The 17,003-nt window shown below is 48.8% G+C and overlaps 1 protein-coding gene across 3 annotated transcripts in view; it reads left to right on the forward strand.

Moving 5' to 3' along the window:
- The window catches only part of LOC134944279 (queuosine 5'-phosphate N-glycosylase/hydrolase-like), a 56,462-nt gene that overhangs the window by 35,894 nt on the left and 3,565 nt on the right, over positions 1 to 17,003 (forward strand). For all 3 annotated transcript variants that reach the window (XM_063932857.1, XM_063932856.1, XM_063932858.1), the window contains exons 3-4: positions 11,604 to 11,863; positions 12,517 to 12,712. In XM_063932857.1, coding sequence (XP_063788927.1) covers positions 11,604 to 11,863; positions 12,517 to 12,712 — 456 coding nt within the window. The remainder of the gene's footprint in view (positions 1 to 11,603; positions 11,864 to 12,516; positions 12,713 to 17,003) is intronic.

The raw sequence follows: 17,003 nt of genomic DNA on the forward strand, positions 1-17,003 counted from the left end.
CACTAAAATAGCCTGATGTGTCAATACCAGGGTAAGGATCTATCCCCTCCCATTAAAATGAAGTTAGTGACTATGCACGGGGGGGGCTTATACCCTCCCCTTAGAATGGCGGCAATGCTTGCAGATTAAAAATGGCCGTCAGCCAAAATTATTAGTCACCTCATCAATATATATGAAGCATATGGGGAGGCGTTCGTTGTGTACCTGCTGATGGTTTCCCCCTCCGCTCTCGGTACACTGCAGCCAGCGCGCCTCTACTCTCTCAGCTCCGGGACCGCTCGCAGCATCAGCCGATCCCTTGCGGTGTGTGACCTCCCCTGGCTGTACGCGCTACGGGACGTTTCCTCTAAGCGTGATCAGATACCAGAGCGCGCGCGCGCCTCAGCAGCGCAGAAGTTCCCCCCAGCGCGCCTGCAGCCCCGTGCAACAGAAACACTTGGGGAGATGTAGGGCTAAAAACCCAACCGTTACTCTATATCTAACAGCTCTGATAGGGATTAAGCAGAAGTAAGCTAATAGCTCTGGTTTTTAAGTTAAATAAACAGAGCAAGAATTAAATAAGAACCTAAAGGGGCCCTTTGTAAAACCAGTACTCACACTGTTTTAGATGAGGATTTTCCAGTGGAGAGATGCAGGTCCCTTCAAAAGGGATCTTTGTCTCCCAATATAGGTCAGCCTTGTCTCCCTTTTATTAGGTGGACGCAGCTCCAAAATACTGTTACTAGTTTATTTTCTCTCAGGAGCTCCATGTGCTACCTCCTAGCACAATTTTCAAAACTGAGGGAGGAGGGATGTGAAGGGGGAGGAACCGGCTGTGCAGACAATACTGATTTAGATTGTGCCACACCTCCGGTTTGCAAGCTTCACACCCCTAATGTCTAAGGAACTCCAGTGTCCCCTAGTGGATGAAAGAGAAAAATCATTTCCTCGAAATGTCCGTCTCCCTGGGCACAGTTCCTATAACTGGAGTCTGGAGGAGGGGCATAGAGGGAGGGGCCAGTTCACACCCATTCAAAGTCTTGAAGTGCCCATGTCTCCTGCGGATCCCATCCATACCCCATAGTTCTTATGGTGTCCCCAGCATCCTCTACGGACTAAAGGTGTGTACACACGGTGAGATTTTTTCTTGAGATTTTGACTATATAGTCAAAATCGCAAGAAAAGTTAGTGCAAATCGCAAGGTGAAAGTCACCTTGCGATCCCGATGCGCGGCCCCGCCAGGTCAGCATCGCAAGAAAAGATAGACTGTGCAGGCAAGTCAATCCTTGCTAGATCGGTGTACTATCTAGTTCAGGGGTGGCCAACCAGTCAGAGGCAAAGAGCAAAAAATCTTATTAGGTACGTCAAAGAGCCGGCATCGAGCCGAAGGCAAGCATACAAAAAATAAGAATTTACTTACCGATAATTCTATTTCTCGTAGTCCGTAGTGGATGCTGGGGACTCCGTCAGGACCATGGGGAATAGCGGCTCCGCAGGAGACAGGGCACAAAAATAAAGCTTTAGGATTAGGTGGTGTGTACTGGCTCCTCCCCCTATGACCCTCCTCCAAGCCTCAGTTAGGATACTGTGCCCGGACGAGCGTACACAATAAGGAAGGATATTGAATCCCGGGTAAGACTTATACCAGCCACACCAATCACACCGTATAACTTGTGATCTGAACCCAGTTAACAGTATGACAAACGTAGGAGCCTCTGAACAGACGGCTCACAACAATAACAACCCGACTTTGTTTGTAACAATAACTATGTACAAGTATTGCAGACAATCCGCACTTGGGATGGGCGCCCAGCATCCACTACGGACTACGAGAAATAGAATTATCGGTAAGTAAATTCTTATTTTCTCTAACGTCCTAAGTGGATGCTGGGGACTCCGTCAGGACCATGGGGATTATACCAAAGCTCCCAAACGGGCGGGAGAGTGCGGATGACTCTGCAGCACCGAATGAGAGAACTCAAGGTCCTCCTCAGCCAGGGTATCAAATTTGTAGAATTTTGCAAACGTGTTTGCCCCTGACCAAGTAGCAGCTCGGCAGAGTTGTAATGCCGAGACCCCCCGGGCAGCCGCCCAGGATGAGCCCACTTTCCTTGTGGAATGGGCCTTGACAGATTTAGGTTGTGGCAAGCCTGCCACAGAATGTGCAAGTTGAATTGTGCTACAAATCCAACGAGCAATCGTCTGCTTAGAAGCAGGAGCACCCATCTTGTTGGATGCATACAATATAAACAGTGAGTCAGACTTTCTGACTCCCGCCGTTCTTGAAATATATATTTTCAATGCCCGGACCACGTCCAACAACTTGGAATCCTCCAAATCGTTAGTAGCCGCAGGCACCACAATAGGCTGGTTCAGGTGAAACGCTGACACCACCTTAGGCAGAAAATGAGGACGCGTCCGCAGTTCTGCCCTGTCCGTATGGAAAATCAGATATGGGCTCTTATATGATAAAGCCGCCAATTCTGATACTCTCCTGGCTGAAGCCAGAGCCAGTAGCATGGTTACTTTCCATGTAAGATACTTCAACTCCACCGATTTGAGCGGCTCAAACCAATGGGATTTGAGAAAATCCAAGACTACATTAAGATCCCATGGTGCCACTGGGGGCACAACCGGGGGCTGTATATGTAGTACTCCTTTTACAAAAGTCTGGACTTCAGGAACTGAAGCCAATTCTTTCTGGAAGAAAATCGACAGGGCCGAAATTTGAACCTTAATGGACCCCAATTTGAGGCCCATAGACAATCCTGTTTGCAGGAAATGTAGGAATCGACCCAGTTGAAATTCCTCCGTGGGGGCCTTCCTGGCCTCACACCACGCAACATATTTTCTCCAAATGCGGTGATAATGTTGTGCAGTCACCTCCTTCCTGGCTTTTACCAGTGTAGGAATGACCTCTTCCGGAATGCCTTTTTACCTTAGAATTCGGCGTTCAACCGCCATGCCGTCAAACGCAGCCGCGGTAAGTCTTGGAATAGACACGGTCCCTGCTGAAGCAGGTCCCGTCTTAGAGGTAGAGGCCACGGATCCTCCGTGAGCATCTCTTGAAGTTCCGGGTACCAAGTTCTTCTTGGCCAATCCGGAGCCACTAGTATCGTTCTTACTCCCTTTTGCCGTATAATTCTCAGTACTTTTGGTATGAGAGGCAGAGGAGGGAACACATACACTGACTGGAACACCCACGGTGTTACCAGAGCATCCACAGCTATTGCCTGAGGGTCTCTTGACCTGGCGCAATACCTGTCCAGTTTTTTGTTGAGGCGGGACGCCATCATATCCACCATTGGTTTTTCCCAACGGTTCACAATCATGTGGAAGACTTCTGGATGAAGTCCCCACTCTCCCGGGTGTAGATCGTGTCTGCTGAGGAAGTCTGCTTCCCAGTTGTCCACTCCCGGAATGAATACTGCTGACAGTGCTATCACATGATCTTCCGCCCAGCGAAGAATCCTTGCAGCTTCTGCCATTGCTGTCCTGCTTCTTGTGCCGCCCTGTCTGTTTACGTGGGCGACTGCCGTGATGTTGTCCGACTGGATCAACACCGGCTGACCCTGAAGCAGGGGTTTTGCCAGACTTAGAGCATTGTAAATCGCTCTTAGCTCCAGTATATTTATGTGAAGAGACATCTCCAGGCTTGACCATACTCCCTGGAAGTTTCTTCCCTGTGTGACCGCTCCCCAGCCTCTCAGACTGGCATCCGTGGTCACCAGGACCCAGTCCTGTATGCCGAATCTGCGGCCCTCTAACAGATGAGCACTCTGCATCCACCACAGAAGAGACACCCTTGTCCGTGGCGATAAGGTTATCCGCTGATGCATCTGCAGATGTGATCCGGACCATTTGTCCAGCAGATCCCACTGAAAAGTTCGTGCGTGGAATCTGCCGAATGGAATCGCTTCGTAAGAAGCCACCATCTTTCCCAGGACTCTTGTGCATTGATGCACAGACACTTTCCCTGGTTTTAGGAGGTTCCTGACAAGTTCGGATAACTACCTATCAGGAGACGGTAACGCCACTTGTTTTGATAAGCGTGTGAGCGCCTTATCCACCCTAGGGGGTGTTTCCCAGCGCGCCCTAACCTCTGGCGGGAAAGGGTATAATGCTAATAACTTTTTTGAAATTAGCACTTTTCTATCTGGGTTAACCCACGCTTCATCACATACATCATTTAATTCCTCTGATTCAGGAAAAACTACAGGTAGTTTTTTCACCCCCCACATAATACCCCTTTTTGTGGTACTTGCAGTATCAGAGATATGCAAAGCCTCCTTCATTGCCGTGATCATATAACGTGTGGCCCTACTTGAAAATACGTTTGTTTCATCACCGTCGACACTAGATTCAGTGTCTGTGTCTGGGTCTGTGTCGACCGACTGAGGTAAAGGGCGCTTTACAGCCCCTGACGGTGTCTGAGACGCCTGGGCAGGTACTAACTGGTTTGCCGGCCGTCTCATGTCGTCAACTGATTTTTGTAATGTGCTGACATTATCACGTAATTCCATAAACAAAGCCATCCATTCCGGTGTCGACTCCCTGGGGGGTGACATCACCATTATCGGCAATTGCTCTGCCTCCACACCAACATCGTCCTCATACATGTCGACACACACGTACCGACACACAGCAGACACACAGGGAATGCTCTTATCGAAGACAGGACCCCACTAGCCCTTTGGGGAGACAGAGGGAGAGTTTGCCAGCACACACCCAAGCGCTATAATATATATGGGAACAACCTTATATAAGTGTTGTTCCTTATAGCAGCTTAAATATATCAAAATATCGCCAAAAAATGCCCCCCCTCTCTGTTTTACCCTGTTTCTGTAGTGCAGTGCAGGGGAGAGTCCTGGGAGCCTTCCTCACAGCGGAGCTGAGCAGGAAAATGGCGCTGTGTGCTGAGGAGAATAAGCCCCGCCCCCTATTTCGGCGGGCTTTTCTCCCGGAGTTTTAGATATCTGGCATGTGTTAAATACATACATATAGCCTCAATGGCTATATGTGATGTATTCTTTTGCCATAAAGGTATTAAATATTGCTGCCCAGGGCGCCCCCAGCAGCGCCCTGCACCCTCCGTGACCGCTTGGTGTGAAGTGTGTGACAACAATGGCGCACAGCTGCAGTGCTGTGCGCTACCTTCATGAAGACTGAAGAGCCTTCTGCCGCCTGTTTCCGGACCTTCAATCTTCAGCATCTGTAAGGGGGGTCGGCGGCGCGGCTCCGGGACGAACCCCAGGGTGAGACCTGTGTTCCGACTCCCTCTGGAGCTAATGGTGTCCAGTAGCCTAAGAATCCAATCCATCCTGCACGCAAGTGAGTTGAAATTCTCTCCCCTAAGTCCCTCGATGCAGTGAGCCTGTTGCCAGCAGGACTCACTGAAAATAAAAAACCTAAAAACTAGTTGGACCAACGTCGGAACTACTCCTCATGCCTCTCTAGATACATGATCCAACATTAATGGTTCTCACCACAAGGACTTGTCAATTGCGTTAGCCTTCTAACGGTCCTTAGAGTATTACTTAAGAGTCATGCTGAGATGCCAGTATGGTATGGAGCCCTCGGGTTGGTTACTGTTTACCGTTTAAGGCCTTACTAAATCTATTGTGTGGGGGTCGGGTCGGGCCCTCGGGGCCGGGGTTCTACGCGGGTGACCGTGTGGGCGCCGGTCCCGGGTGGCCCGACTGACTCGGGCCCCCTCTGTCGATTTTTACCAAGTTTTGCTGTTACTACAGTTGTTATGGGATCACCATGCCAAGTTTTACCCTTGACTCCATTGCCTCTGCTCCCCTCCCTCCCCCCCCCCCCTCCCTCTTCCCCCCCCCTGTAGCTCCCTTAGCTTACTAATTGCAATGTGCTTATTTTAACCGAGTTTGTTCACACACGGGACCCGGTCCCTTCTCTGGGCTGCTAGGTCCACCTACCCCCCACTCGACCCCAAGGGTCGACGTCGGACGACCTAGACCTACGGGTCTATTTCCTCCTTGGGTCCGACCAGCGAGAATGGATTTGATATGTCTTCCAGTTACTGATACTAATTTTTGTTTGTTCCCCATCTGTTCTCCTTCTCCTTCTCCCTATCTTTTTCTGTCCTTCTCCTCCTCTCTTTCCCCAATCTCTTTCAGGGTTCCGCGGGTGCGCCGCCGCGTGAAGAGAGCTCCGCTCCTGTACCATGGTTCTTAGAATAATTACCCTGAACACGAAAGGCTTAAACAGCCCACGTAAGCGATCTCTGTTATTTCAGTCCCTTAAACAACTGAGAGGCGACATTATATTTCTACAGGAGACCCACTTTACTGGTAAGTCACACCCAGAACTTAGGTCAAAATCCTTCCCAAACACTTTCCATGCTTGCGACCCCATACGTAAGAAGAAGGGGGTATCAATACTCTTTGCTAGACATCTGGATTTCATCCCCTCTGAAATACTGCGGGACCCGGAAGGTAGATATCTGCTCTTAGTGGGGCTGTTAAATGGGTCCCCCTACACTTTCCTGAATATTTATGCCCCAAATCAATTTCAGGCCCCTTTCTTCCATTCCCTAAATAATCTCATAGCCCTGCACAGACGGGGTAACGTGGTATTGGGGGGGGACTTTAATGTGGCTCTGGACAGTGCCCTAGATAGATCGAAACCCCTGCCCAGATCTATGCGCTCCTCTCACACGCGTAATGCAGCTGCTCTGAACCTTCTATTATCACATCACCTTCTTTTCGACGCATGGAGAGTGAAGGAACCGAATGCTAAGGACTACACATACTACTCCCCCATATACGATGTTTACACTAGACTGGACATGATTTTTCTGAGCTCAGAACCCGCTCAATGTATCCTTGACACCTCCATTCACCCTAGCACTTGGTCGGATCACGGCCCGGTCACCGTGGATGTTCCAGGCCCGCATCCTCCAGCCCGCCACCATGTGTGGAGGTTAAACGACAGACTCCTTCTTAACCCCCAAACGAAAGCCCATCTAGCCACCGAAATCTCCCATTACTTTGAGACAAACATATCTCCGTCGGTTCCCCCGATGTTATTATGGGACGCCCACAAGGCGGTAATACGAGGTTGCCTGATCAGCGCCTCGTCTTACAATAAAAAGGCCAGATCCAGACGCATCCGAGAGCTCTCGGATCTGGTTACCTCCCTCTCACTGGCACATAAACAGTCAGGTTCAGAAGCAGACCTTTCCTCCTTGTCCGCGGCCAGAGGTGAACTGAATATGTTACTGACGGCTAAGGTGGAAACTAGCTTAAAATGGCTCAATCAATCCTTCTATGAAAAAGGGGATAAGGCGGATCGGCTTTTAGCCTCTAGGCTTCGGGCTAAACTCGCAAGGAACAATGTAATGTCGATCCAGTCATCCTCGGGTGAGAAAACAAACGACCCCAAACACATCACTGACGCCTTTTCCCGCTTCTACGAGAAGTTGTATAATGCCCATGGGGCCACTCAATCAAGCCCAGACTTTCTTGGGGCCATTCGCACCTTCCTGGCGCAATGCCACCTACCTACTATGAGTTCTTCGGTTTCCGCCGAACTGAACTCAAAGATATCCGACGAAGAGATTGCCACCGTTGTCAAATCTCTAAAACTTAACAAGGCCCCTGGACCAGATGGCTTCACAGCCGCCTATTACAAATCTTTTCTCCCACAACTGACGCCCCACCTCACGACCCTCTTCAATGCCGTCTTACAGGGAGCCTCGTTTTCCAAATCGGCTCTGGAGGCCAAGATCATAGTAATTCCCAAAGATGGCAAAGACGCATCCAACTGTGCGAACTACAGACCTATCTCGCTACTTAACACGGACATCAAGATATACGCAAAAATCCTAGCCCTCCGACTGAATAATATCTTACCCCACCTGGTCCATAATGACCAGGTGGGTTTTATCCCCGGTCGCCAAGCCCGAGACAACACGAGACGAGTTGTTACTCTGGCTCACCACATCAACCTAACACGTACTCCTGCTCTCTTGCTCTCTCTGGACGCGGAGAAAGCATTTGACAGGATAGGGTGGCCCTTTATGTTCGAAACTCTTGCTCACTTTGGTTTTCAGGGGGAATTTCTTGCAGGGATTCAGGCCCTGTACACGAACCCTTCCGCCAGGGTTTCTGTGAATGGGGTGCAGTCAGACCCTTTGGACATCTCCAACGGCACCAGACAGGGCTGCCCACTCTCGCCTCTGATCTTTGCCTTAGTGATAGAGCCATTGGCAGCCCGCATACGGGCCTCGCCCGATATTGGGGGACTGGAGGTGGGGGACTCTGTCTACAAGATCTCTTTGTTCGCAGATGACGTCCTTCTATCGCTCTCGTCACCGCACACTTCTCTGCCGAACCTGTTTAAACTCCTGTCGGAATACGGACGTGTCTCGGGTTACAAGGTTAACTGGTCCAAGACGGAAGCTCTCCCCTTCCACATTCCCCCTTCCCGACTCTCCCACATGCAAAACAACTTTAAATTTTCCTGGTGCACCTCTAAGATCCGATACCTAGGGATCTTTTTTACAAGCCGCTATGGAGACTTATATAAAGAAAACTTCTCACCATTGCTTAAAAACCTTAAGGCCGACCTCCATAAATGGCAATCTTTGATCATTTCCTGGTTGGGCCGAATTGTTGCTCTTAAGATGAATATCATACCTCGTCTCCTTTATCTGTTTCAGACTCTACCGGTGAAAGTCCCGGATGCGGTCTTAACACAAATACACTCATGGTTGCTCCGCTTTGTATGGAGAAATAAGACCCCTAGAATAGGTTTCTCTACCCTACGCAAACCAGTGCAGGACGGGGGCAGAGGTTTCCCAGATATCCGTCTTTACTATTTGGCTACCCACCTCAGTCAGGCGGTGGCCTGGTTTGCCCCTACACAGTCCTTACGGTGGCTTCAGCTGGAAACGGCGCTTAGTCACACCACATCTCTGTCTTCTCTACTCTTCACTCCTCCTAGAGCAAGACCTCCCCATTTACAACTGCACCCTGTGTTGGAATTCACTTGCCAGGCTTGGGACTACTGCACGCGCCGTTATCACCTGCGGTCATCCCCCTCGGCGCTTACCCCCCTGTGGGACAACCCTTCTTTCGTCCCGGGTCAGTCATTGACCCGTTCGCGCCCATGGGCGGATCACAACATCCGATTTGTCCAAGACGTGCTATCCAGGGGTACCAGTGCACCTTTACCGGAGATCATGGCAAAATACGACTTCCCAGATGCGAACCCTTTCACCTATCTCCAGGTGAGACACTTTGTCGCTTCTTTATTGTATTCGTCCCCATTCCAACCTCTCTCTACTTTGGAATCCCACTGCTACCACAAACCACTAGCCCGAGGAATCATCTCCCTACTGTATTCCCTTCTCCAGACATGGGATCAGGCGGCGACCCCGGCTTTTATACTCCAGTGGGAACGGGACTTAGGCCCGATGCCGACTGACTATGACTGGTCGGACGTTTTCACTGCGGCCGCGAAGTCCTCTATCTCAACCCTAGTAAAGGAAAACGCATATAAAATCTTATATAGGTGGTACTTTGTCCCCTCTAGACTCCACAAAATGTTTCCCTCCTCTTCACCCATGTGCTGGAGAGGATGCGGCGGACAGGGCTCTTTCCTTCACATATGGTGGACATGCCCTAAAATCTCCCTATTCTGGGACTCAGTCGCACACCTGATGAGTGGTGTGCTCCAGTCTCGGATATACAAAGACCCTTGGTCTTTCCTGCTGGGCCTCCCCATTGTTAACGCACCTCCAAACTCTGGTAAACTACTGACACAAATCCTAAACGCAGCCCGGTGCTCAATCGCTCTCCACTGGAAACAGAGGGAGCCCCCCCCTATACAGCAGGTCATCAACAAAGTATGGTACTTCGCAAGCATGGAAAAAATCACTGCATACCTCCATAATAGATCTTTCCAGTACCTCCTGATATGGGAACTATGGTTCGACTCTCAGACGCCTGCGCATGGTTCACGATCCCATGGGGGCTCGATGGCTCTCTTACTATGATCTCTGTAATCTTATAATCGGTCGTGTTGATCGGAGCTTACCCCTAACATGCCCTTATCGTGTCACTCAGGAGTACTCTTCAACCGGTTCTGACAACAGGAGCGCAGTTGGCGGAATCTGGGGGCGCATCAGCGGCCCCACTAACCCTGTCTCTTCTCCCCCCTCCCACTCTTCTCCCTTCCCGTCTTAACCGTCCCTCTTTCTCACTCTTCTTGCTCTTTCTCTTTAACCATCCTCTTTTTATTGCTATAACGTTGTGTTTAAGTTTCGGTTCCCACCCAACTGAATATACCATGTATACCCATCACTGTTGTTCGTACCAACAACGTTTTTAATTTCTCTCTCTGTTTTACATTGTGGGAACCGCATATTCTTTGTCATAAGGTTATAACACTGCTTTGAGTAGCATACTGCTAAAACGTATCGGATCACCCCACATGTGGGGGAAAGTTATTGTAATGTCTATAACCTGTAAATTTAAATAAACAATTTAAAAAAAAAAAAAAAACCTAAAAACTTTTTCTAAGCAGCTCTTTAGGAGAGCCACCTAGATTGCACCCTGCTCGGACGGGCACAAAAACCTAACTGAGGCTTGGAGGAGGGTCATAGGGGGAGGAGCCAGTACACACCACCTAATCCTAAAGCTTTATTTTTGTGCCCTGTCTCCTGCGGAGCCGCTATTCCCCATGGTCCTGACGGAGTCCCCAGCATCCACTTAGGACGTTAGAGAAATAGGGTGTTTCCTTGCGCCAGCCAGGCCACTCCCCTGGTATAAAATACATTTAAAAAGCCAGATCCAACATAAAATACATTTTAAAAAGCCACTTCCACATAAATTAATTGAGGAAGAAAGATCCACATAAAATATATTGAAAAAGCCAGATTCACATAATACACTCCAATTCCCCCATATGTCACTCCAGCCAGCTCCCTCAAGTGTCACTTCTGCTAGAACACTCCCATGTCACTCCATCCAGCTCCCCCATGAGTCATTCTTGCCTGCACTCTCCTGTGTCACTCCTGCCAGGACCCTCATGTGTCACTACAGCTCCCCGCCCCCCACACACACACCTTGTGCCATTGCAGCAGCCCCTTATGTGTCCTCTGTTTGCCAGTGGGTGTCTCACCTCTAGTATCTGGCTCCCTCAGTTCTCAGTCCCCGTAGTGCTGCTGCCTGTCGGTCTGGAGTGCATCGGATCTGTTGTCATGTCAGGAGCCACATTTGAATAAAGAAAGAGCCACATGCGGCTCAAGAGCCACAGGTTGGCCACGGCTGATCTAGTTCATCTCACATGTCAATGACATCTCACATAAGCCAAAATCTCACATAAGCCAAAATCTCACATAAGCCAAAATCGTAAGCACACATAGTCCATATCTCAAGAAAAGTTAGTCAAAATCTGTCCTATCTGGGCTCCGGGGAGTTCAAGGGAAATCGCAAGTAAAAATCGAACATAGCAAGGATCTCACCGTGTGTACACACCCTTAGAGAAAAGGATTTACCGGTAGGTATTCAAATCCTATTTTTTTTTATTATTATTATTATTATTATTATTATTATTATTATTATTATTTTTTTTTTATATTTCCATTGGACCAGGCATACCCCTCACCACTGCGTCTTACTATTCCAACATCACCATGGACCAGCTGAAGCATGTAATGCGCAGTGATTCCGATTTTCCCATACCCATGATTGAGGAACGTCTGGAGATCCTTCACCAGACCGGAAAGATTCTCATAGAAAAGTTTGGGGGCTCGTTCCTGAACTGCGTGAAGATGAGCGAGAAAAGTGCCGTGAAGCTGATGCAGCTGGTGGTGGAGAATTTCCCTTCCTATAGAGACGAAGGGGTCTTTCAGGTCAGATCATAGTGTTGTAGGTAAAATCATAGTCCGGTAGTTTTCAAATATTATGCAGGCGTATGTGGGTTTCATAGCAAACTCTGACTTCAAGGGATAGAGCTCTTACAGACGATGGGTATCTGAGCTTTTATTTGTGACACTGGCGTGTTCTGCAGATTTGTTATTTGAATTTTTGCAAACGTTTTAAATCTTCTTGGTTCTTTTGAGCCTTCCCTGCGAGTCTGTGTCGTCATAGGTCGCAACAGAAGGATGCTTCAACAAACACTTTTCAAAAGTATATGACAGATAAAGCTGCACCCTACACACACATCTGAGTGAGGGCATCTGAGAGCCCAAAGTTCTGGCGTACTTTCTTCTTTGTCCACTAGGGGCCACAGGGATCAGCGCTGGGCATAGGATGGGACTTTGGCAATATGGCACTAGCTTGTTGTTTTCTGTTGGGTACACGACTCCACTGCACCAAAAGACTTCCTGTAATTCTTGGCCCTCCCGTTACATAGATTTTAAGGGATTGTCTAGTTTGTTGTGTTAACATTACACTATAGCTGTTGCCCTATGGCGGGTAAGACTATTCCCAGTAAATGTATCTGTTTTTCTGAATCCATAAAATCACCAACCATAATCTATGGTCTGTCCTTTCCATTTACCAGGGTCAGAAGGTGGCCTTCTACAAGCGGGCTCAGATCCTGGTAGGAGACACCTGGGGAGTACTGGAAGGAACCAGTGATGGCTGTTTCTCTGACATCCACAATATAACCATGTTTGCCGACTACAGGATTCCTCAGGCCCTGGTGCATTTCGGAGCAATGCGATATTCTAAAGAGCTGTTGAAAAAGCTGAAAGAAGGTTTGTACAATGTAATGGCTTCCATCTAAATCAGTGGTTCCCCACCTCGTTCCTCAAAGCATGATAACAATCCAGGTTGTAAGGATAGCCAAACTTGAGAACCGTTTTTTCAGGTCGCATTGCTATTTGATGCGACTGCAATAACTGCAGCGGCAGTGTGCACATGCAGGTCCCATCCTGCGCGTGCGTGTGCAGGTAATTCAGTCAGCTTGCATTAACTGTGAACGCCTGTGCCTGATTGATAGACAGAGAGGCGTTCGTGGGACGGGCGGGAGACGTTGGCAGACCGTAGCGGGGGACGGCGTGGAGTAAACGGGGGTGTGTCAGTGGCGTTTTCGGGGCGGCCGCATGATGTCACACGCATTGCTCTGATAGATAAAATAGCAGTGGGACTTCTGCCGCCACAACCAGGGTGTGCCGGCAAGAGGCTTCCCTAGTTTATGCAACTGGACTCTGATTGTGGCGAGATCGCAGTTAGAGCACGGTCACAGTCGGTGGGCGGCTTTGACCTGCGATGGGCGGCCCCCAGCTTGCAAAAGAACGGATTGCAAATTCTGATTTTTAGCAGAATTTTGCAGTCCGTCCTGAATGGGGGACCTTAATCAGTACCTCAATTATTTTGATTTTACCATCTGTGCTCATGCAAGGATATCCCTAAAACCTGACCTGTTAGTTTTCCTTTAGGACTGGAGTTGGGAATCGCTGATCTAAAGCTATACTGCTACTTTAACTTTAGTAAAGTAATTCTTTCAAAAATGGCAGAAAATAGCGGTAAATTGGTGTTTTAGAATGTTGATGTTCCCTGATTAAAAGCAAAGTACGGGGGAATTCATCAGCGAGCAATCCGCTTGAGAGACCCAACGCTATTTAATGGGCCTCTTAGTCATACTAAAGGAAGTTCAAATATACTGTACCTCAGTGGTCGAAGTGGGCCGGTATGCGGCGGTATGGCGTACCGGCACTTAGCCACAAACCCGGAAGTCTTTTTTTTTTTTTTTTTGACTAGCCGTGTGGAAGGGGAGGCAGCGTGTGAGTGCGATCTCCGTAAGGGGGAGGCGCCGGCAGCGCTCACAGGAAAAGCCTGGGTGGTCAGTGTGTGCGGAGGAGGGATGAGGACTTTGAGCGCCGACGCAGCCCCCGGAGTGCGGCCACTGAGGGAACGGCTCCCTGCACCCTCAACATGTGGGTCATCAACAGCAGCCGCCAAGCTCTCGTACTAAGTAAGGGGGTGGGGCAGTCTGTGTGTGTGTGTGTTTGATATTGGCTTTACACCTATAGAGAGTGATATACAGTAGGGATTGAAAGTTTGGGCACCCCAGGCAAAAATTCATTTTAATGTGCAAAAAGAAGCCAAGGAAAGATGGAAAAATCTCCAAAAGGCATCAAATTACAGATTAGACATTCTTATAACATGTCAAAAAAGGTTTGATTTTATTTCCATCATTTACACTTTCAAAAAAACAGAAAACAAAAAATGGCGTCTGCAAAAGTTTGGGCACCCTGCAGAGTTAATACCTTGTACTGCCCCCTTTGGCAAGTATCACAGCTTGTAAACGCTTTTTGTAGCCAGCCAAGAGTCTTTCAATTCTTGTTTGAGGTATCTTCGCCCATTCTTCCTTACAAAAGTCTTCCAGTTCTTTGAGATTCCTGGGCGCATTCCTGTGACGCACTGCTCTTTTAAGGTCTATCCATAGATTTTCAATTATGTTGAGGTCAGGAGATTGTGAAGGCCATGGCAAAACCTTCAGTTTACACCTCTTGATGTAATCCACCGTGGATTTTGAGGTGTGTTTAGGATCATTATCCATTTGTAGAAGCCAGCCTCTCTTTAACTGCAGCTTTTTCACAGATGGCATCAAGTTAGCGTCCAAAATTTGCTGGAATCTTATTGAATCCATTTTTCCTTGTACTCGTGAAATGTTCCCTGTGCCACTGGCTGCAATACAACCCCAAAGCATGATTGATCCACCCCCATGCTTAACAGTTGGACAGAGGTTCTTTTCATTAAATTCTGTGCCCTTCCTTCTCCAAAGGTACCTTTGTCATTCCGGCCAAAAAGTTCGATTTTAACCTCATCGGTCCACAGAACTTTATTCCAAAATGCATCAGGCTTGTCTATATGTTCATTTGCAAACTTCAAATGCTGATTTTTGTGGTGAGGACGTAGAAGAGGTTTTCTTCTGATGACTCTTCCATGAAGACCATATTTGTACAAGTATCTCTTTATAGTGGAATAGTGTACCACAACTCCTGTGTCTGCCAGATCTTCCTGGAGGGATCGTGCAGTCAAATGTGGATTTTGACTTGCTTTTCTCACAATCCTGCGAGCTGTTCTGTCTGATATTTTTCTTGGTCTTCCAGATCTTGCTTTAACTTCCACTGTTCCTGATACTACCATTTCTTAATTACATTCCGAACAGAGGATATGGGCATCTGATAGCGCTTTGCTATCTTCTTATAGCCTTCTCCTGCTTTGTGAGCGTCAACTATTCTCAGTTTCAGTGTTCTACACAACTGCTTAGAGGAACCCATGGTGCTGATTGTTGGAGCAAGGTCAGATGAGTCTGGGCTTTTAAAACCTTTGAGATTGACATCACCTGGTCTTTCCAGATGATGATTGAGAACAATCCATGACAATGCCAGGTCTCAGCTGTCCAAAAGGGGCAGTACAAGGTATTAACTCTGCAGGCTGCCCAAACTTTTGCAGATGCCATTTTTTGTTTTCTGTTCTTTTGAAAGTATAAATGATGGAAATAAAATCAAACTTTTTCTGACATGTTATAAGAATGTCTAATCTGTAATTTGATGCCTTTTGGAGATTTTTCCATCTTTCCTTGGCTTCTTTTTGCACATTAAAATGAATTTTTGCCTTGGGTGCCCAAACTTTCAATCCCCACTGTACTAATGCTTACAGCCACGGTAAGCATCACGACTGTTTACCACAGAGGCCATTTACCGAAGAGGGATATGTATTAAACCACGGGCACGGAGATGCCCTTCTCACTCACCATCCAGCTGGGTGGCCGATCCAGGCAGGGTGACAGCCAGGAGCAGCACGCCGAGTATCGGCAGCTGAGGGTGCAGGCTGTAAGGGACGTGCGGAGCCCAAAGACGGAGATCAGCAGCATGTTGACCGTCAACGAGTGGCTTCTGCTTCCGCGTTCAACATGCTGCCGATCTCCGGCTTTGGGCTACACAGGGTTCGGGGAATGGGTGTCCTCTGCCGGTGTACTGCAGCTCCAGGGGTGTGGGCTCCGGAGGCTCTCAGCACTGTTAAATATCCAGCAGCCTGAGGTATGTACAGCCCGCACCCTGGGCTGCTGATATGCTGCTGGCTGCCCGCCCGGCTCAGCCACACAGCTGTACGGTAAGAAGGGCATCTCAGTGCCCGAGGTTTAATACATACGCCTCGGTAAATGGCTTCTGCGGTAAATGGTACTAATGCTTACCGTGTCGGTAAGCATTAGTACATCCCGCCGATAGTGTTTTATAGAAGACATTGTAAAAATGTACACGTGTGAGAGGCATGCGGGTGGTAACTCTCTCTCTCTCTCTCTCGCGGTCACTGTCCCTGCTGTGTCTCTGTCACTGTCCCTGCTGTCTCTCTGTCACTGTCCCTGCTGTCTCTCTGTCACTGTCCCTGCTGTCTCTCTGTCCCTGCTGTCTCTCTGTCCCTGCTGTCTCTCTGTCCCTGCTGTCTCTCTGTCCCTGCTGTCTCTCTGTCCCTGCTGTCTCTCTGTCACTGTCACTGCTGTCTCTCTGTCACTGTCCCTGCTGTCTCTCTGTCCCTGCTGTCTCTCTGTCCCTGCTGTCTCTCTGTCCCTGCTGTCTCTCTGTCCCTGCTGTCTCTCTGTCCCTGCTGTCTCTCTGTCCCTGCTGTCTCTCTGTCCCTGCTGTCTCTCTGTCCCTGCTGTCTCTCTGTCCCTGCTGTCTCTCTGTCCCTGCTGTCTCTCTGTCCCTGCTGTCTCTCTGTCCCTGTCCCTCTGTCCCTGCTGTCTCTCTGTCCCTGCTGTCTCTCTGTCCCTGCTGTCTCTCTGTCCCTGCTGTCTCTCTGTCCCTGCTGTCTCTCTGTCCCTGCTGTCTCTCTGTCCCTGCTGTCTCTCTGTCACTGTCTCTGCTGTCTCTCTGTCACTGTCTCTGCTGTCTCTCTGTCACTGTCTCTGCTGTCTCTCTGTCACTGCTGTCTCTGTCACTGTCTCTGCTGTCTCTCTGTCACTGTCTCTGCTGTCTCTCTGTCACTGTCTCTGCTGTCTCTCTGTCACTGTCCCTATGTTCCTGCTGTCTCTCTCTC

Source organism: Pseudophryne corroboree, chromosome 7 (assembly GCF_028390025.1).
Source record: "Pseudophryne corroboree isolate aPseCor3 chromosome 7, aPseCor3.hap2, whole genome shotgun sequence".
Taxonomy (NCBI): Eukaryota; Metazoa; Chordata; class Amphibia; order Anura; family Myobatrachidae; genus Pseudophryne; species Pseudophryne corroboree.